The 22,659-nt window shown below is 35.1% G+C and overlaps 1 protein-coding gene across 1 annotated transcript in view; it reads right to left on the bottom strand.

The window, feature by feature from the left end:
• The window catches only part of ZNF292 (zinc finger protein 292), a 93,772-nt gene that overhangs the window by 9,594 nt on the left and 61,519 nt on the right, over positions 1-22,659 (bottom strand). Inside the window, exons 6-8 of the mRNA XM_030315939.2 lie at positions 16,260-16,462; positions 9,857-9,993; positions 7,407-7,548 (exon numbers count right to left, since the gene is read on the bottom strand). Of these exons, the coding sequence (XP_030171799.1) occupies positions 7,407-7,548; positions 9,857-9,993; positions 16,260-16,462 (482 nt within the window). The remainder of the gene's footprint in view (positions 1-7,406; positions 7,549-9,856; positions 9,994-16,259; positions 16,463-22,659) is intronic.

Genomic DNA, 22,659 nt, shown 5'->3' with positions numbered 1-22,659 from the left:
GAAAGGAGATTTTCACTTTTAACAGAATAATCTGATCCTTCATGGGGGAAGGGGTTGTAGTTCTATCATACATTGGCTGAATGCCAAATCACCTACCTTGCTGCTGAACCATCTTAAAAATGAGTAGAAGGAGACACAATAAATGTTTTTCCTTTTGAATTAGCATTTTTAAAGTTTATTTATTTTGAGAGAGAGAGAGAGAGAGAGAGAGAGAAAGAGAGTGTGTGTGTGTGTGAGAGAGAGAGAGAGAGAGAGAGAGCGCTCGCGCAGGGGAGGGACAGAGAGAGAGGAAGAGAGAGAATCCTAAGCAGGCTCCACGCTGTCAGCGTACAGCCCGACATGGGGCTCAAACTCACAAACTGAAATCACGTAACCTGAGCTGAAATCAAGAGTTGGATGCTGAACTGACTGGGCCACCTAGGAGTCCCTGAATTAGCATCCTGAACTATTATTACAAGACAGCAGTAATGAAGGTAAAAGTTATTTGAAGATATATGAAGTGAAGAGATAAAAAAAAAATGGGTTTTTAAAGACTAAGGAGAACATAAATAAGAAATAAGCCAACTATAAGGTGTGGCCACGTTCATGGGAATGGAATATATGTTATATAGGATCAAAAGGCAAGAAAAAAATAAGTAAAAAAAAGCTGATAGGGTCTGTATTTTCACAGACTAAGAAGGAAATAAAGTTTTTTGTTTTTTTACTAAAACAGAAGCTTAGATTCGTGAGCCAAAAGGAAAGTGAGGGGAAGATAAATTGGTCTTGACTTTAGGAAAAGGACACAAAGACCAAGAAGAAAATGGACAAAAATAGATATGAGACCTATTAAATTTTTTTTTAATGTTTGTTTATTTTTGAGAGAGAGACAGAGGATGAGCAGGGAAGGGGCAAAGAGAGAGGGAGATAAAGAATCTGAAGCAGGCTCCAGGCTCTGAGCTGTCAGCACAGAGCTCAACATGGGTCTTGAACTCACTGACTGCAAGATCATGACCTGAACCGAAGTCAGATGCTCAAGTGACTGAGCCACCCAGGTGCCTGAGACCCATATTCTTAAAAGTGACAGTGAAGAAAGGACAACTAGGAAAGAACTGGGACCATATGGTTGTCTCTAGCTTTCATATCAAACCTGTATAGTTATTTTATACTATTCCGAGATAAATCTGAGCCAGAAAACTTTTGTAGTAAAAAACATTTGCACCTCTGTTACATGACTTAGGGGCTACTTCTAATAATGCACAAGTGATGATGAAGGCACATATCAAAAGGACTAGTAAATATGTAGGGGATGAGAATTCTGAAAAAGGTTGTAATTATTTAGAAAATTCAGGAAATGGTAGAGAAAGAAAGTACTTTAAGAAAGGATTTAGGATATAGGGGTTTTGTGGATGAAGGACACCTACTCTGATGAAGCTGACTGTAACTATTCCGTCACGTGAATGTTGATCTCTTTCTCTATAAATGACAAAAGTGGATTCAAAAATTTTACTTATTGCTTAGAAAATGCAACTAAAATTATTTCAGAGAGAAACTCAACTGACAGTTCTATCCTAATACAGTCGGCTCCTGGATTCAAGGGTTCATTTCAACTCATTAAGAGCAAATGGCTTTGAATAAATTTGCTTTAAAAACATCTTAATGTTGTGTAATTAGTGAAACCTTAAATGATGCCAACAGAAGTACAACAAAATTTTTACTCTTTTGAGTTTTCATATTTGCGTGTGTGTGTGATTGAAAATTAAGTTTACAGGCAATATTCAAATCATAAACTTGTTATATAACAAGTGTTTTTATTTTTTATTAATTTTTAAATTTTATTTATTTTTTAAGTAGGCTCCATACCCAACATGGAGCCCAATGCAGGGCTTTAACTCCCAACCCTGAAATCAAGACCTGAGCTGAGATCAAATGTCTGTTGCCTAGCCGACTGAGCCATCCAGGTGTCCTTATAATGGTGGTTTTTTTTTTATTAATTTTATTTTATATTTACTATTTTTTAATTTTTTTTAAATCTTTTTTTTTTTTGAGAGAGAGAGAGAGAGAGAGAGAGACAGAATGCAAGTGGGAAAGGAACAGATAGAGAGGGAGACACAGAATCCCAAGCAGGCTCCAGGCTCTGAGCTGTCAGCACAGAGCCCAACGCAGGGCTTGAACTCATGGACCACAAGATCGTGACCTGAGCCAAAGTCACTTAACTGACTGAGCCACCTATAATAAGGGTTTTTAAAGATGAGTCTGAATTCACAATTTTCCATAAATATGTGATTAAACAAGTAATTAGCCTATAATAATGTACTTAATCAATAACATTAGTTAATAAAAGTACTGATAGCACCAGCCTGAATTTAAGAGTCACAGGAACAGAAGAAAGCTAAGTGCTAAAAACTCAGAGGGAGGAATAGAGACCCACCCCCTTCCCGCCGCCCCCAGACAGTGGTCCAGCACCAGGCAACTTTCTGAAAAAGACAAGGTTTTATATTTGGTATCCACACCCCTGCCTCCACTTCTCTGTTCCTCTCCTCTGACTGCCTAGTGTCCTTGACCCAAAGCTACTTAAGGCTTACAGACTGGTTAGTTTCCCCATGAACATCCTATTCAGCTCTTCTCGATCTGTGCATACCATGTCTTGCCCTGCTTTAAAATTCTTAAATGGTTACCTTTGTATTTCAGAATTAAATATATATTCTTAATTGGTAATACAAAAAGGTCTTAACAATCCTACCTATGCCTCATCTGGTCTAGACTCATCTTTTACCTTTTGCCCTACACCCAAATAGCCTATACTGCAGGTAAACTAAGCTAACTGTAGATCCCAAAATATGCCATTCTCTCATTTGCTTGATACCACTTGTGATACTGTGATATAAGAAATACATATATATTTTTTCATCCAGGGCTCCCAGCACATAGTCCTAAAACCTTGGTAATTTCCTAAATGATAAGAGCTATAAGGGAACCTTTTGTTCCCAGCTCCTAAAATAGCTCCAGAGCCTTAAACCATGAAACAGGTGTAGCTATTAATAAGGCCCTTTTAACCACAAAGGAGTTTGTTAATGAGGGGATTTTTGGAGAGCCCCCAGATAACCACCGGATGGTGTCTGGTAGTCAGGGGAACAAACTTGTAATTAGAGGGTTGGAACTTTCAGGTCTTGCCCCCACCCCCACCTCCAAGGGAGGGAGAGATGCTGGGTTCTGAATCAATCACCAACGCTGGCCAATGATTTAATCAACTCTGCTTATGTAATGAAGCCTCTGTAAAAACCCAAAAAGAACAGGGTTCAGGGACCTTCTGCACTGGTAAATATGCAGAGATCTGGGGAGGCAGCTTGCCCTTTCCCCCATACTTTGCCCTGAGCATCTCTTTCATCTTGCACTTTCTAAGTTGTACCCTTTTACAACAAACCAGTAAGCTAGTAGGTAAATTGTCTTCCTGAATTCTGTGAGCCACTCTAGCAAACTAATCAAATCTAGGGAAAGATATTGTAGGAACTTCTGATTTCATCCAGTTGGTCAGAAGCACAAGTGACAAACTGGACCTGTGATTAGCATCTGAAAGGGTGTGTGTGTGTGTGTGTGTGTGTGTGTGTGTGTGTGTGAGTCTTGTGGGATTGGGCACTTAATCTGTGAGATCGTGAGATCTGTGCTACCTCCAGGTAAATAGTGTCAGAATTAAGTTGTAGGATACCCAGCTGGTGTCCAGAGAATTGTTTGATGTGAAGAAAACCCCCACACATTTGATGAACAGAAGTATTCAGTGAGTAGTGAAGAAAAGAGAAGTTTTTTCTTCACACTACTTTACATGCTTTTTCTAATACTAGGGACACTTTCCCCTCCCATTCTGTCTGGCTATCACTCAGTCAAAACAGACAAGTGGGTTGGATGGCTCACATGTTTGTGTGTCTCCATCAATAGACTGAGTGCTATAGTGCAATAGTGCTATATTTTTCAACCTTTTAATTTCAAGGGTCTAGGAAAAAGCATGAATAAACTGGCCAACAGTCTTCAACAAACCCTGGAATTGTGTTTTTTAAATTCATTTATTTTTAAATTTATTTTAGAGACAGAGAGTGTGTACAAGCGGGGAACAGAGGCAGAGAGAGAGAAAGAGAGAGAATGAGAATGAATCTTAAGCAGGCTCCCATGACCCCAGGATCATGACCTGAGTCAAAATCAAGAGTCAGATGCTCAACCAACTGAGCTACCCAGGTGCCCCTAACTCTTGGATTTTTTTTTTTTTAAAGTTTATTTATTTTTGAGACAGAGAGAGACAGAGCATGAACGGGGGAGGGTCAGAGAGAGGGAGACACAGAATCTGAAACAGGCTCCAGGCTCTGAGCTGTCAGCCCAGAGCCCGACGCGGGGCTCGAACTCACGGACTGCGAGATTGTGACCTGAGCTGAAGTTGGACGCTTAACCGACTGAGCCACCCAGGCGCCCCACTCCTGGAATTTTTAAAAAGGGCCACCAGGTAACCCAAATCACTGACCTTGAGACTAAATTGCATCATGTGAAAACTGAGAAGTTTTACTAGAACCTAGTCACTATAGCATTAATTTTAAGGTCTCTTTTGGTCCTTAATAATAATCTAGGATTCTAGTTTTAAGATAAAACCTCTGCTCGATCAGATTTCAAAAAGTAAAAAACAAAGGGAAAAAATTTTTATGGAATGGGAAACAAGATTTTTGGGGCAGAGTAATTAGCAAGTTGCAAGTTATTCTTGTCAGTAGGTGTGCTCCCCTGACCAACTCTCTAAGCTATTATTCATGCTTTTAAGTGTTTTATATAGGTGCTTTACTTCTGAATCCAAAGTCTCTCCAGAAAGGCACTACTCAACAGAACTGTGATGATGGAAGTCTTTTTTATACTATTCAATATGGTAGTCACTAGCCACATGGAGCTACTGAGCCCCTAAAATGTGGCTACTGGCTACGACAATGCACAGTGTAGCTCTTGTCCAAGTTCTTCCCCTCTCCAACACAATGTCCTTCTAAGTGGGGTGTAAGTTTGACGGAGGAGAGTCACTTTTACTTAACGTCCTTAATTAATCTAATTAAGGAATGAGGGGCGCTTGGGTCGCTCAGTCAGCTGAGCATCTGACTCTTGATTTCAGCTCAGGTCATGATCATATGATCATGGGATCGAGCTCCATGCTCAGCATGGCGCCTGCTTAAGATTCTCTCTCCTCTCTGTCAAAATAAATAAAAATGAAAATAAAATTTTAAAAAATGTAACACAAAGTGGTTAGAGTTAACAGGTGGTCAACAGAACATCAAGTTTCATACCCAATTTGTCTGGCTTCTGATTTCAAGCTCCTTCTACTTTGCTACACTGTTCTTTAAGTGAGACATAAAGCCACTAGTGGCACAACCTATGTTTTAAAATTGCACATTAATTTTTTAAGAAACTTACTATTGTAAGTTCATTTTCTTTTAACTGCAACACTACAATATAGAAAATGGAAAATCAGAATCAATTAACAAGGCTGACAGAGGAAAAACTGGAAAGCAGGACTCATTCCTGTCCTTTACTTTGAGAGAAATTCTTTTCTCCTGAAAAGAAATTATTTCAGGAGAAAAAGTGAAGATATATGTAAAATTTATGGACCAACTACAGGTTTAAAAAGTTACTTTTAAAGGGGGACAGAAGAGTATCTTTCGGTCCCTCCTTTCAAAAAAAAAACAAAACAAAACTACACATGAATTAAAAAATACTTCTTGTCATGCTGCACACCAGATTGTAAGGATTCCTAAACACTGTTTGGCATCCCATTCTATGCAATGCAGCAACTATGGAAAGTGTCTTCTGTGTACATTTAAAACGGGAACCAACTGCATTACTGCAAGGGTTATGCTATAAGAAAATAAATTAATCTTATAAAACTTGGATTCCAATTTAAATAAATAAATGGAAACACATAGGCAACCTCTGATTATTACATGCCTCTTCAGTTGTATTTAATTTGTTTAATCTACTTATTAAATGTTTTCATTTCAATGACTTGTGTTTTATTTGCAAAAGTTCTTCTGACTCTTTAAAATCTGATCATTTTGATAGTGTCTTTCTTATACTTCAATCCCTTATTTTATGTCTTTAAATACATGTATTTTATAGAATTTTCCATAATTGTGTTAAACGACTAGGCAAATAATTCTGTTCTTTTTGTCTACCGAAATTTAGTCATGTCATGTTGTTTCACATGCTTTATAAATCTTGGTGGTTAAATTTACTTATGTCTTCAAATACATGTAATTTATAGTTTCTATCCTTTCATGTTTAATCCTATTGTTACTTCTCTCTGACAGAATTCCCTCATGACAAACTGCTTCATGTTCTGTAAATCTTGATCACAAACTCATCTTAAGCAGGGCTTTATCTAAGAATCCTACATTGAGGGTATGTCCCTCCAAAGTTCTGCATTTGCTTCTGCCAGGTATCCCAGCTGTTACCAGCCCAGTTCCACCCTTACCTTCTTCAACATTACTTATTCAGCATGGGGATTTCTGGACTATACAGACAGGGTAAATCTGGACCCCAAATCTGTGTAAGGATAGACCTATGGGTACAACTGCTTAAAGAAAACTTTTTTCCTTCTGTGACCCACAGCCCAGTTGGACATGCACAAAGTTTCCTATCATCTATCTGTGTTAAATAAAAAGTAGTATTTTTCTAGTCTACTTTTTCAGTGAAATTATAGGACTTCAAGGTTGGGGAGGGGAAGGGGGACAGGGGAACTCACTTTCAGCTCCCTAACATGAGAGGGCCGAGCCCAAGATCTTATCTCCTATCCCCATAAAGCTATCTCCTACCCCCATGTGCATATTAAAACTCAAACCCCTTAGTTACCACAAGTAGTAACATACCCTAATCCCCACCCAAGCCAGGAGGGGCCCAGCATCAACTCAAGCTTTCTGCTCCAGTTTTTAGGTTCTTCTTCATTTTGAGCCTAAGGATTTCCCCTCCCTAACATTCATGCAATCTCAAATGCTATACATCAATAGAAATGTTTATGTCATCAAGTATTTTGGGGCATTTTGTAGAAAAAGGATTTTTAGACAATGTAATCTGCCAAACTACCAACAAAGGAAGCTATCTCTCCATTTCTCTTCACACTTTCTAAATCTCTACAGAGTCAAACTATCAAAACAGCAGAACACATAGGAGTAAAAATTATAGAATGATAAAATACTAGAATATTACTTTTCTTCAGGCCAAGAGCAAGACTCTGGCTCTCATTTGCATTTTTAAGTTTCTCTATAGCAAATCTCTATTATTAGACTAATAAGGAAAGCAATGTTAAAAACTCTAAGTGAAATAAACAAAAATCACTGGAAGAAGTGCCAAAATAATGTCTTTTATTAAAGATTATTTATGTATTTTAAATTAAGAAAAAATAGCTTGATTATTCTTACCTCAGAATTAATAACTTTAATCAGGAAGAAAATGTGATATACCGTCTTGGTTAACAGAGAAAGCTGACGACATCTTTCTAGGTACACTTGTATAGATGGTTCTACTCTTTGCTGTAATTTACTCCAAAAGAGAGTGAGTTCCCTAAAAAAAAGAAAAAAAAAATAAGTTGGAACAATAATGTAACAATCATGGACTATGTCAGTCCAGTCATTACATCTGAAATTAAAGCTGGTTTTAGATTCCAATTCTACATGTGAAATTAAGTTTAAATAAAATATAAAATAGATCTCAATTTTTTAGAGACTAAATAAAATCAGGATATGATTTATCACTTTATTGACTGATATTTTTCAATCTCAGGGAGAAGCACTGCCTGTCACTAATGAAGCACCTCTCATTTAAACTAAAAGTATACAAATGGTAACTCTGAGTCACATCTGTGACTTTATATAATAAAGTACAAAATATATGTATACATAAAATGCATATACATATATATCAATGGCATATTTTAAAAAGCATTTCATTTTATCTTCTACCTTAAATTTAAAATTGACCAACTGGTCAATTAAATTTAAAATTTTAAATTTAATATTATTAAATGTTAACAATCAATGATCACACAGAACCCAAAAGAAAGTAATTTAACTAATTTCTGTCAAATTGGTAAAATAAAGAAATTTTTGAAAATGGACTTTAAAATTGATTTCAAATGCAATTAGAATGTATCTTTCATAGAAAATAATCCTACTGAAATGATGAATTTTCCTCCCTTTTACCTATTGTCCTATTTCTCTTCTGTCCTCTGTGGTTAATTTACACAAAAATCTTCTTCCTTGTTTCAAATTTTTTCACCAAGTATTCTCCTCAATACATGCCTTTCCTATTATTATTTCCTCAGTCTGCACTTCTAGGAACTCTGCTCTTTCACCACCCAATTGAACAACTTGCTCATTTACTGGATTTTAACCTATATATGGAGGACTTCAAAAATGTGTCTCTCCAGTCTTGACCACTTTCACCTCTCTAGTTCTTTATAAGACTTCTCCACTTTGATCTCTTCTGAAACCTGAAACTTAATACATGAAAAAGATGATTAACATTCTTTCCAGTTCACCATCTTTCTAATTCAATGCATCATTATCACTGACCCTAACAGCCCCTGCTTTTTACTATCCTAAACACAGCTATCGTCATTTTTTTTCGCCCCATCCAACATCCATAAGGAAGCCTTCGTAACTTCCCAGATGGACTGTTGTACTGGTTTTCTAGTTGATTTTCCTATCTCAGCTCTGTCCTGCCACTTCTTCATCCCAACTCTACCCTCACCATTCAGCCCCCAACCCATTTTTCTCCATTACTTGTATTAAACAGCATTTCTTACACATAAACTTCTACTTTGCCTTCCTTCTTAAGACCTTATAATAGATTGCCTGTGTTGGTCATATGAAATCCAGACTTTGATGCCTTTTTTAAAGCAATAGCACACTTAATTTCTTAGTCACTACTATTTATGTTACATAGAAAATATACTTGTCCTCAGTAGTATATGCATGTTATTTATTCTCCCTTCAGAATCTTCCTACCTGCCTTTTATATCAATCCTCTCTGTCCTGCATTTATGATTTTCCCTTCATAACAAAACTCACAGCTGCTCAGAAAACCTTTATAAACTTTATTCTTCTTTAATTACACATTTATTTAGCTTGCCTGTTCCATATTCATTTGTATGTAATGTGTTAGTCACTTGGTAAAAATTCTTAAATGTTAGAATATTGTAAACTAAATTTTGTGTTCCCATATTACCAATACAACACTGAAGACTAATAATGCTGTTCACTGAACAGATTGTCAGCTTTAGCTAACACATTAAGACAGCTGACCTTAAGATTTTTGAATCAGCTGAGGTCAACAGCTCCATTAGTTGCAAGCTCCCAAAAGATTATATAGAACAGGCTTTGCAGAATTGAAAATGTATCATATAAAGTAATGTGCAGTGAATAAGTTAGTGAAGTAAAATATCTCACAGACAGAAAATGAACTATATTTCTATACACGAATGATTAGCAGCTAATTATGTAATTGAAAGTATATAATATGCAGAGTGAAAAAATACAGACATTCAATCATAGATGGCTTACATATCTGAAAAAATTGTTATTGTGGCATCAGATAAAATAAACCTTTCTTTCATCTTCTAATATCTATTAATTATTATACAATCATTACTGGTATACTAAGGAGTTGTGTGGTCCTTAATAGAAAAAAATTTTTAAGTTATAATATGAATTAGTTGACAGTTTACATAGCATGTAATAACTGCAAATAAGCTTTTTGTCTTGTTAAGACTTTAAAAGATTAAAAATATGTTCTTGAGCTCTCTGCACTCTCACAACCTATCTTGTTTTTTGTTTAACAAAGTTTTCCTTACAAAATAAAATCAACTCACCAAGCACAGTACATATCTCCTTGTTGGAGCTGACGTGATAGAAATGCAGTACATAAGACAAGAGCACTTTTTTCATCACCCTCAGATTCTAAGTTACAGATCATTTCTAGTGCATCTTTGCAATCAACTTCTGAGATCTACAGAAAAAGGACACAGAAATATGCCATAAAATGGTTTGTATTAGGATATATAGCAATACATGTTAAAATCTTCACTAGATATTTACAGATCATTTTTATCAGTAAAACCTCATATATACTATCAATTCATAGTTTGTCATCACTAGGCTGCAATAAAGAAATCTTTTTTCAAGTCAAAAACCAACTATTTTCAAGAACTTTACAAATATCTATATGTAAAAAACTAATGCTCATTGTAAGTACCCTCTACCCATTAATCAAGTCTATGATACTGAAAAAGAAAAGCTGTATTTTTCCCCTTTTTCATCTGGCAATTTAAAAAGCATTAGAATCAGCAGAAAGACACAGAAATCTACTGGATATAAACTAATAAAGTGTCTATTCATCTGAGGGAAAAAGGTATATGAAACATTTTATACTGAAGTTATACTACCTTTAAACTCATCTCAGCTTTCTATAAATCTCCATTATTTTTCTTTTCGTATCAATTCATTTCATCTCAAAGCCTGTCAACAGCCATGCATACATAAGTATAACCTAGATGAAGGCAACTTCATTTAATTACACACATCTTATTGCTTATTTTTTGAAAAGTTAAAATTTACTATTATATTACAATGATTTACTACATAAACAGAACTTACATATGATCTCTACAAGCATTTGCTGTAAAACAAGAATATGGCAAACATCACATAATCACAAATCACCAGTGTTCCACAAAATAAAAAGATTAATTCCAACATGTTATAAATGACAAATGGCCAAAAAAAATTGAAGACGATACAGAGCACTGGCACCCATGCACCCCAGAGGTAACCATGCCCCTCCTTATTGATCTTATGTCTCTCCTCATCAACTTCTGAGTATGTCAGTGTGAGAAAGAGTGTGAGTGTGTGTGTGTGTGTGTGTGTGTGTGTGTAAAATATGTGTTTAGGACTGAATAAGTATCTAAATGAGGATAACTTTGAGGCTTATCTTTGAGAACAAAGGTTGCATGAGAATAGATTCAGAGGTCCCATTCTATACCTTAAGCTGTGCTAGAAAACACTAAAACAAGAGAAGACACAGCTCTGAGTTTGTATGTTTAACAACAATGACTTCTGAAAGGAATTATGAAGTTAGTGGCAGCGTTAAGAGTGAAACTGGAGTCTTGGAATTCCAACTCCCTGGTGCAGTGCTCTTTCCACTATGCCTCTATCTAACTCCTTCTAACAAATCTTTAAGTGAGCTCATTTAAAAAAATTAAAAAGGGGCTGAACAATATGTAATCATACAATATTTTCAAATATCTGTATCACATTAAGTGCACTGTCAGACATATTTTATTATTTAATCAGAAATTTTCTACTAGGTAGGCATTATAATTAACATTTTTTACATAATGAATGTGGTGTTCAAACAAATTATTTGCCCAAGTTGCAAAAGTTAATTAAGTGGTAGAACTATAAATCAAATTTTGTCTGATTGACATCAAATACTCACATTCTTTCCATTTAATCACATTATCTTTTACTGCAAACTGTGTTAATTTTAAACAATTATCCTGGTACACACATACAGACAATTATGAGAAGTCGACCTATGAGTTTTGTTTACTTTTTCATGTTAATAATAACAATAATAGCAGCTTCTATTTATTTGTGCCAGCTTCTTCAGAAATAGTATTGCTAAATCTGCACAATATCTTGCCTGGTAGATATTACTATTAACTTTTTAGAGATAAGGTTCAGAGAGGTTACTTGCTCAGTCACATGCTTAATTAGTGGTAGTCAAGATTTTAACCCAGATGTAGCTTCAAAGTCTGTATTCTTTTCAGAATTCTCCATGCACAAGCAAGTTGAGGCCCTTTATTGCTAAATATTGATTTTCACATGTTCAGGTTTAATAAAAAAATCTTATATCCTGAAAATCTAATTTGTTTTGAAACCGATCTTTTGTTGTCATTCTTCTACACTATTTTTTTTTTAATGTTTATTCATTTTTGAGAGAGAGAGAGAGAGAGACAGAGCGTGAGTGGGGGAGCAACAGAGAGAGGGAGACACAGAATCCAAAGCAGGCTTCAGGCTCCGAGATGTCCATAGAGCCCGACGTGAGGCTCAAACTCACGAACTGTGAGATCATGACCTGAGCTGAAGTCGAAGTCGGACACTTAACCAACTGTGCCACCCAGGCGCCCATGTTGTCCGGTTCTTCTAAAACCTAAGCCACTCTTCTTGCTCCAATGATGTAAAATGTGTATATTATATATAAGGAAACCTATTTTCCCAATGCCATTACTTACATTAGCTTACAGTTAATCATTAGAAATATATATTTGTATGTTAGGTAGCCTCTACATACTTATTTCATACATATACAACATATCAACTGAAACATTTGCCATATTCAATAATACAGAAAACCTCACTTTTTATAGGTATACTAAGAAAACAATTTTTACTGTCTTTCATTTCCCTGATTTGCCACTAGAGAGTCCTCTCAAAAAAACAGGACACTAAAGAGAATGGCAGGGAAAATGAAACTGTATTTAGACTAACGAATGGCTCTATTCAAACTATGAAAGTGAAATACAAGTCAAATATAGCTATCAATGAACAAGAATTATTATTTTTTTAAATCCAAGGCAGCATAAAGTAGCAATTACCAGTGTTTACCTAAATAGGGACTATTTATATAATACGGATATCTTTTCTCTATTGCTTTGAAAAATGAGCAAAAATTTAAGTACCAGAAAATTTAGAACTGAATAAATTTTTAAAATCAGAATGATCTGTTAAAGACGTATTATGCTAAACTCTCTGTAAAACAGAAAAACCATTTCAAAAACATGAAAGATGAGGGGTGCCTGGGTGGCTCAGTTGGTTAAGCGTCCAACTTCAGCTCAGGTCATGATCTCGTGGTTCTTAGGTTCGAGCCCCACATCAGGCTCTGTGCTGATAGCACAGAGCCTGGAGCCTGCTTTGGATTCTGTGTCTCCCTCTCTCTCTGCCCCTACCCTGCTCATGCACGCAGATATAAACATTAAAAAAATTAAAAAAAAAAAAACATGAAAGATGACTTTTAGGTTTTAATATGGCTCTTTATGCCAGGTATTCAAAAAATATAGAACATTTCACCAGTATTTATATACATTTACTGAGTATACTTTTAAAATGTATTGGCTCTAATCACATTTTAAGAAGTCTTTTTTGCTTACCAAGATAAAATTGCTTTCCTTCTATAAAATAATTTAAATGGTAAACCTCTCATACTAATAAAACATAAAATCAAATAACGAGCTTTTTTTTTTTTTTTTTAACTCTCAGGCTAGCAAAAATTTAAAAGACAAATTATCTCCAGTGTTAGGGAAGAGGAAATTTCATATGCTGTTTATGGGAATATAAATTGGCATAATCTTTTTTGGCTGGTAGTAAGTCCCTATCTATTAATTTAAAAATTCCTTGATCCAGGAAGTCCACTTCCAGAAATCTGTCCCACCAGTGTGCCTCTGACAGGAATGAAAGGATATATATACAAGACAATAGTTCAAATGCCCCCTAGTCTGACTAAAGTTATTACAAATACATACTATGGAATTATGCAGCCATAAGAATGAGGTTGATCTATATGGAACAATATGGAAAGATGTTCATAATAAATGGGGAAAAAGTAATTAGCTGCCAGGGTGCATACATATATAGAAAAATATACAGAAAAAAAAATATATATAACTATCAGAAAGGTTATATATCAAATTTCAAACTGAATGATTACTTGGGGGAATATTAAATTGAGAAGTGATGGTTAGAGAGAAAGAAAATTTTACTTTTTAAATTCTATGTTTATTTTAATGACAAAACCAACAGAAATACTGGATCTAAAATAAACAATGCTCACTTCATTTTATACCTCTATCAAGATTACAGACCAAGCTAGTAATTCCAGAGAAGCCAGACAGACACTCCACTCTCTCAGCCCCATTCTTCAGCCATCTACCAGGGCTAGCTGCTAATTCTATTACAATGAAAGGATCCTGGGGGAATAGTCAATCCCTTGCCTACTGGCTCACTTGGACAAGGATTTCCTCAAAAGGACCAGAGAATCCAGCCTATGGTTGACTCTTTCCAGTATCTATTCCCACCATACTATAAGGAATGGGTAAAAACCTCAAATGCTTATAAGAACCAGACAAGTAAAGGTAAATGAATGTGTGTGAGAGAGAGAAAGAGAAAGAGAGAATACCACCTCTGTCTTTGGGCAATTGTTCCAAAGTGACTACTTTTCCCTGGGGCAGAAATAAAATAGACCTTGGTGACAGCCAATCTTAACCCACTTCACATGGGAAATGAAGAAAAAGTTTCTATATGTTTGTAATAGGAACATAAAAGAATAACCAAACCATCTCTAAGCAAAGGGAGACTTTTAGCAAGAATGTGTAGACTTGGGGTGCCTGGATGGCTCAGTCGGTTAAGCGTCAGAATTCAGCTCAGGTCATAATCTCACAGCTTGTGCATTTGAACCCCGCATCAGGCCCTCTGCGGTCAGCATGGAGCCTGCTTTCGATCCTCTGTCCCTATCTCTCTGCCACTCCCTTTCTCTCTCTCAAAAAGAAATAAACATTAAACAAACAAACAAAAAGAACATGGAATGCCTTAATTCTATCTGCTTAATGTAAGAAGGAAAAAAATCATTTCATAGGATATCAGAGATACTTGGGGTCCTCATAGAGAATTTTCCTGAGGACGTCCCAGAGCAAGCTGGGTTGCTACTACTCAACTAAACCAAAAGGAAACTTAGGTTCAGTATTGCAAGATCTTTTGATTATTCAAGAGAGTTAGAAATACAGATTCTTCCTGGAAATTACAAATTCATACTCTTCAACTTCAAACAGGACTTCAAAGCTAATCCAATGACCCTATGTTTAGAAAGTTTTCTATTAGAAGTTAAAGATTCTTTAGGCCAAGGCTTATGCCTTAACTCACATTTAACCCCACGGTGCTTAATAAAAATTTGCCGAAGGGAGGATGGATGGATGGACAGATTGACATAAGGACAAGAGCTGAACTGATAATGAAAGCTTTATTTGAGTTGAAAAAAATCTAAGATGTAGCAGCAGCACAATAGTTAATTTAAGAACTTTAGAAAAACTGTTCAATACATTTCAAAAGCTATCTTAAGAAACTATATATCTGCCAATTAACTGTCTGCATAGCTATTCTGAACTAATAAGAAAACTTCAGTCTCCTACTTTGCTCTGATATAGAGACTAAAAAGCCAATTATCTGAGATAAAAGAGAAATAAAGAAAAAAATCTATGGATTAGCCAATGTCTAAACTAATGATATAATTCCCTAGGCTACAGCGCTGGGAGCTATTCTATCCAGCCTAGAAAATGCCAGACATCACTCTTCCCAGTATCCTCATTATCCTCACCATCCACAACAACCTTATTGGACCTAATCTTGGTCCAAGGCTACCATCTTCCTCTTCATTTTCTAGTCTTTAAAAAAAAAAAAAAAAAAAAAAAAGAAAAAAAATCACACAATTACCTCTACAATTACAACCTGTAACCTCATGTAGGCGTTCAGGTTTCTGTCTGAGGCTATATTATGCAAATTCCCATTTGGACCATGATTCTACCTCAGAATTCTGTAGTATAAAACAAATACATGAATACTATATTTTATGTCAAACTAGAAGTAAAAATATCGTATGTCACACAGAGAAAATAAAGCTTTACATTAAATATACAAGTAAAATTGTGACCTATATATAGACATTTATCTATCTGTATTTATAACTTTTTCCTAGGATACATTATGTTTTTGAATACATTATGTGTGCGTGCATGAGAGTGTGTGTGTGTGTGTGTAAAACAGAAAACATATTCTTAGTAAGAAGTCAAATAAATTCCAATAGTTACTTAAATTAGCCAGTTAGAAAGATCTACAAGTATCCTACAAGTATCAGGTAAAACTAAAGTTAAGGCCCAACTGCTGACAAATATAAACATCCTACTAAATTGTTAAGCCACCTCCATCTTTCCCATAATTTAACCAAAGCAGTAAAAAGATTCGAATTATTTAAAACAGAAGCTAGATGAAATCAGTTTACATATAATTCTGAAAGCTGCTTAGAATCACTACCCAAGAGCATACTGAAAAGTTAAGACTGACAATAGTCCCTCACTATCTAAAAGAAAGAGAAGTCAAAGACATTCTAATTGAAAATTAACTTCTTCATTTTTAAAATTAATTACTAACAAAAGAAAATATACTCACCTCTTCCATTAACTTTTCATTTGGTGATGATGTACAAAGACAAACAAGGTAAGTTTGCTTAAAACTACCTTTTGTACCAATCTCTGGATGGTCAGAACACAGCTTTGCTAGAGCAGTTGCTTGACTTAACTGATTGGTTTTGATTAGATGTTTAATTCTCATATCCAACAAGATGGGACCCTCAAAAGCTAAAAATTCATTCACTTTAAAAAACAAGACATAATAGATTATTAACATTTGAAAATTCATTTGCAATACAAATACTTATCAGGAATATATATATTTTTTTAAGCACAGGAACTACTACTCTTTTTTCTTTGCAATTTTCTATTACTGTCACACTATTACAAAATACTTGACCTTAATAAGCAAAAGGAGATTACACTAATTTTTAAAAGTTGCATTATTTTTACCTGAGAGTACCATTTAGAATGAAGTGAATTAACTTAAAAATAATTTTGTATTGAATTCTAATAGCCATTGCTATTAAAATTATAGTAAATTCTTTTCCTCACATTTATTCTTGAATACCAGAAAGTAGCATCCCTAGAAGTTTGCAGTACTGGAGCATTACACACTCATACTGGTAACCACAAAAGATACTTGGATACGCTAGAGGATGAGATTCAACCAATAACTGTGTTCAGTACTGATGATGTATTTTTTATTTTACAAAGGTGAGGTCTATTTTGCTTTAATAGGTGTTCTAAAACAAATTAAATATCTATAGAAAAATTAAGGGAGTGGGTGAAGTCTGCTGAAACTTCATAGGTTTGTAACTTTTAAAACATTAACCGATAAACCTCAACATTTCCTCACGACCCACTTAAGCATAATACACTTCTACTCTGTTCAAGTCTTTGAATTTCCTACTGCCTGTTTGATGAACTACAAATAAGAATCTTTACTTCTTGTATTTGTGAGGGAGAGTCTAAATTTTAACAGTGCAAATTTAAACTCTTCCCTGTTTTCTTTATCACATTGAGAAAATCATGTTTAAAAATCTACTGGGTGATGGCTAGCCTGAAACCTTTGGAAGGCTTTTGGGAATACAATTTTAATACTCCAAATAAAACACAGAATTTCTCTCTTTATGAACAGACTGGAAGATACGTCTAGTAAGCAATTTGTAAGTTAAAAGATGGAAAGTGAGACATTTTCTTCCTTTTTTAAACATCCTTTGCTACCCACTAGTACCTTTATTTTTTAGGTATTACTGTACTATATTCCTGTATTCCACTGTAAAAAGACTCTCCTATAAGACAGTATAATCATGGCTCCTCAGTATTAAAACCATGAGCGTATAAGCATTTTAACACAGAAACCCAAATTCCATCCTTTTCTTGAAGTCTAGACCTTTGTACTTGCCACTTTCTATTCTACTCTCTGCCACATTAAACTAAATCAAAAAGTATAAAGACTGAACAGAGAGAAATAAAACTAAACATAACTTTACAGTGCCTCTGACTATATGTCTTACATATATGGAGCATTACTTTTTTTTTTTTAATATCACATGATTCTACTGGGGACAATTATATTGCAAATATCTTTTAACAGTTTAGTTCACTGCCAAACCAAAATCAGTAAAGATTTTAAATGAGAACTTAAAAAAAAAAAGTGAAAATAAAGTTGTTCTGGCTATAAATAAGTCACAGACTTAAAAAAGTTTTACTTTCCTAGTCATTCTTTCAAAAGGAAAAAGCCAGCAATACAAAGTCTGGGAATTACTTAAAATATTCCCATTAAAATTCAAAATCAACAAATTCTGAGGACTGTGGCAAAGAAATTATTTAAAGGTGGCAAGTATTTAACAAAACTGATGACACTCTGAATAGAAACTCAAATCGTCCCTAAAATCTCAAATAGCAACATATAAATTAGAATGACAGATTGTACAAAATAATTTCTGTGCTAGTTCAATGTATAGGAGGATATATGTTAATACTGTAAAATGTCAAAAACATAGTTGCACGTGGATTTTTTTTTTTTTTTTTTAATGATAAAAAACCACTGCCACGCTTAGGGCAAAATTGATTCCAAAGAAATACAGAGTATTAGAGCAGAAGGGACTTTTACAAATCATTTTGTCCAGCTCCATCATTTGGCAGATGAGTAAACTGAGGCTCACAGAAGGTAAGTAACGTCCTAAGGTCATACAGCCAGTTAATGACAGAACCAGGACCAGAAAGAAAAAATGGGTCCTCTGACTTCCAGCTTAATACAGTGGTGGCATTAGAAAACAAAATTCACATTTGACTAGTGTGTCTACTTTTTTTTTTTTTTTTTTTAAAGTAGGCTCCACGCTGGGCATTTTTTAAATAGGCTCCAACAGGGGACTTGAACTCACGACACTGAGATTAAGACCCGAGCTGAGATCAAGAGTCAGATGCTTAACTGACTAGGATGCCCCTAGTGTGTCTACTTCTCATTAGAGTGGCACTGTATAGCAGTAAAGAGCTGTGAGGTGGCATTAACTTTTAAGGGAAAATAATTCTGAAGCACGGGGTTCAAATGGATCAAAAGTAGATTATATCTTAATACCCATTTCAGAACCTAACAAATGCTCACTCTCCCCCGCCTTTCTCCATTTCTTCCTCACTGCTTTCCTTTTTCCCATTCCTCTGTATCTTTCTCTATTCCTCTCCAATCCAGACATCACAGATGTTACAACATCACCTCAAAGACTACCTGTTTTAGTGCTTGCCAGACTTACGAAAAAAAGTTTTATATTTATCCTTGAATAGCTAGTCATAGCACATCTCATTCCTCACCTTGCTTTTCCCATTCCCATTCTAGAAAAGTAAAAATATCCTGAATTTTACTGGTGTGTAACCTTTTAATCTATTTTACCTGTATTTATGGACTTGAACACAAAAGCAGGTTTTACCACATTTGAGCCTGTCAAGAGAGCTGGATTACATAAAATGACAATGTAAATGAATGTTTAGCCAGTTCAACTGAGAAAGTAAGAAATGGCATCTTCTCATAGAATGCCACATACATAATATTTAAAAATACTAGTTCCTACATTAAAGATAATTAACTTTAAATATATTACAATATATATGTTGGATTTTTGTGATAAATCATTCCACAAATACCAAACGAGCATGTCCTATGCACAAAAACTTAATTCAGACTAGGTCCTGAATTTTCCTCAAAGTGGAATGAACTTATTAATTGGATGTGTATCTCTATGCCAAGATCTGCACACGATTTCCTCTGTAGCATCTCTGAACTAGCTATTTAACAACCATCTCAAACTCTGCATACAAAAATCTCTATACTGGGATGCCTGGGTGTCTCAGTTGGTTAAGCATCCGACTCTTGATTTTAGCTCAGGTCGTGGTCTCACAGTTTGTGAGATGGAGCACTCACTGGGCTCTGTGCAGACAGTGCAGAGCCTGCTTGGGATTCTATTCTCTCTCTCTCTCAAAATAAATAGATAAACATTTGGGGGGAAAAACCTCCATACCACAGCATATGTCATCTCAATCCACTTAGTTGTACTCAAAGCCAGGAATCTAAGAGTTGGCCTTAAAAATGCTCTCTCGTACTTGCTTCTCACCCACACATCCAATCCACCACCTAATTCTGTCACTTATAATTCCTAAATACTCAATCCATTCACTCTTCCCCATCTCTACTCCTGCCATTCACCCACTCCTCCCAGCCCAGTCTTTAATCTACCAGACCACTTTGTTGCACTTTGTTAGTCTCCTGCATCCACTCTTAAGCCATCATCTCCACTAGGACTTGCGTCTTCTTCTCTTTTCTTTTTTTAAATTTATTTTTCTTTTCTTTTCTTTTTTTTTTTAAAGTACACACTTGATTGTCTTCTCCCAGTTTAAAATCCTCCAATGGTCCCTTTGCCTTCAGAGTAAATTCTAAAATCTTCATCATGGCCTACCCGAATCTGCATTACCTATTCCTTTTTAAAAAATACAATTTGTATTTTATCATAAAAACAGTTTAGCATTTAGATGAGAGAAAAAAAAAGAAAATGCATTCAAATTGGAAAGAAGTAAAATAATCGGACTGCAGATGACATGATCTTACATATAGAAAACCCTAAAGATTCCACACACAAAAAAAAACAATTAGAGTAAATGACTTTAGCAAAAAGTTACAGGATACAAAAATAAATTGCATTTTTATACACTAGCAATGAACAACCTGAAAAGGAAATTAAGAAAACAATTCTATTTTACAGTATTAACAAAAAGAATAAAATACTTAGAAATAAACCTAACTGGGGCACCTGGGTGGCTCAGTCGGTTGAGCGTTCGACTTTGGCTCAGGTTGTGAGTTTGACCCTGCACTCTGCTGACAGCTCGGAGCCTGGAGCCTGCTTCAGATTCTGTGTCTCCCTCTCTCTCTGCCCCTCCCCTGCTTGTGTTCTCTTTCTCTCTCAAAAATAAACAAACATGAAAACAAATTAAAAAAAAAAAAGAAATAAACCTAACCAAGAAGGTGAAATACTTGTCCCTGAAATCTATAAAACATGGCTGAAAGAAATTAAAGACACAAGTAAGTGGAAAGATTCCTGTGTTCATAGATTGAAAGACTTAATAATTGTCAAAATGTCCACCTATCAAAACAATTTAAGAATTCAATACAATTCCTGTCAAAGTTTCAATGGCATTTTTTGCAGAGATAGAAAAATTTAGCCTAACATTCATATGAAATCTCAAGGGATTCCAAATAGCCAAAATAATTTTGAAAAAGATCGAAGTCTGAGGTGTCACACTTCCTCACTTCAAAATAATTTATAAAGCTACATTTTCAAAACAGTGTGGTACTGGCCTAATAACAAAGATATATAGGCAATGCTGTAGAACAGAAAGTCCAAAAATAAACCCTCACATATATAGTCAAATGATCTTCAACAAGACTGCCAAAATCACTCAATGAGAAATGGACAATCTTTTCAGCAAATGGTGCTGGGAAAACTCACATCCACATGTAAAAAAATGAAGTGGGACACTTACTGTATACCATATAAGAATTTAACTCAAAATGGATTGAAGATCTAAATTTAAGACAAAAACCATAAAACTCCTAGGAGAAAACAAAGAGGATAAGCTTGAAGACACTAGACTTGGCAAGGATTTATTGGATATGACACCAAGGTACATACAAAAAACCCAAACACGGACAACTGGAACTACATCAAACCTAATTTTTATGCATCAAAGGACAGAATCAATGGGGTGAAAAGGCAGCCTACATAATGGGAGGAAGTATTTGCAAATCATATACCTGATAAGGAGTTGATATCCAGGATATATAAAAAATGTTTAGAACAATAAAATATCAAATAATCCTATTATAAAGTGGACAAATGACTTTAACAGACATTTCTGCAAAGAGGATATACAAAAGTCTCACACATGAGAAGATACCCAACTAATCATCAGAGAAATGCAAATCAAAAGTACAATGAGATATTACCTCACACCATTAGAATAGTTATTATCAAAAACAAACAAACAAACAAAAAAACAACCCAGAAAATAAATGCTGGTGAGGATATGGAGAAATTGGAACCTTTGTGCACTGTTGATGGGACTGTAAAACGGAGCAACTTCTATGGAAAACAATATGGAAGTTCCCCAAAAAGTTAAAATAGAACTAGCTACCATACGATCCAGCTATCCCACTTATGGGTATATACACATAAGAACTGAAAGGAGGGTCTTAAAGTGATATGCACATGCACCCCCATGTTTACAGCAATATTACTCATAACAGCCAAGAAGTGGAAGCAATCCCAATGTCCACCAATAAATGAATAAACAAAATGTGGTATATACATGCAGTGGAATATTATTCACTTTTTTTTATTTTTGAGAGAGAGCATGCGAGCAAGGAAGAGAGACAGAATCTTAAGCAGTCTCCACACTCAGAGCAGAGCCCAACACAGGGCTCAATCCCACAACCCTGGGATCATGACCTGAGCTGGAATCAAGAGTCAGACACTCAACTGACTGACGCACACAGGTGCCTTAAAAAGAAAGGAAATCCTGTCACATGCTACAACATGGATTATCCTTGAAAACATTATGTTAAGTGAAATAAGCTAGTCACAAAAAGGTAAATATGGTATTAAAGTAATCAAATCATAGAAACCAAAAGTAAAATGGTGCTTAACTACTGGCTGGTAGAAGTGGGTAGGGTAGAAGGAGTTGCTATTATTACAGAATTTTAGTTTTGCAAATGAAAAAGTTCTGGAGACCTGTTTTACAACAATATGAATATACTTAACACTGAACTATACACTTAAAAATGATTAAATGGTATATTTTATGTTACATGTTTTTAACCACAATAAAAAAAAATTAAAAAATCAATGAGGCATTGTTAGTCACAAAAATCCAAATTTAGAAATTTAATA

The sequence above is a fragment of the Lynx canadensis genome, chromosome B2 (assembly GCF_007474595.2).
Source record: "Lynx canadensis isolate LIC74 chromosome B2, mLynCan4.pri.v2, whole genome shotgun sequence".
In the NCBI taxonomy this organism is placed as follows: domain Eukaryota; kingdom Metazoa; phylum Chordata; class Mammalia; order Carnivora; family Felidae; genus Lynx; species Lynx canadensis.
This window is presented reverse-complemented; position numbering and strand designations above follow the sequence as displayed.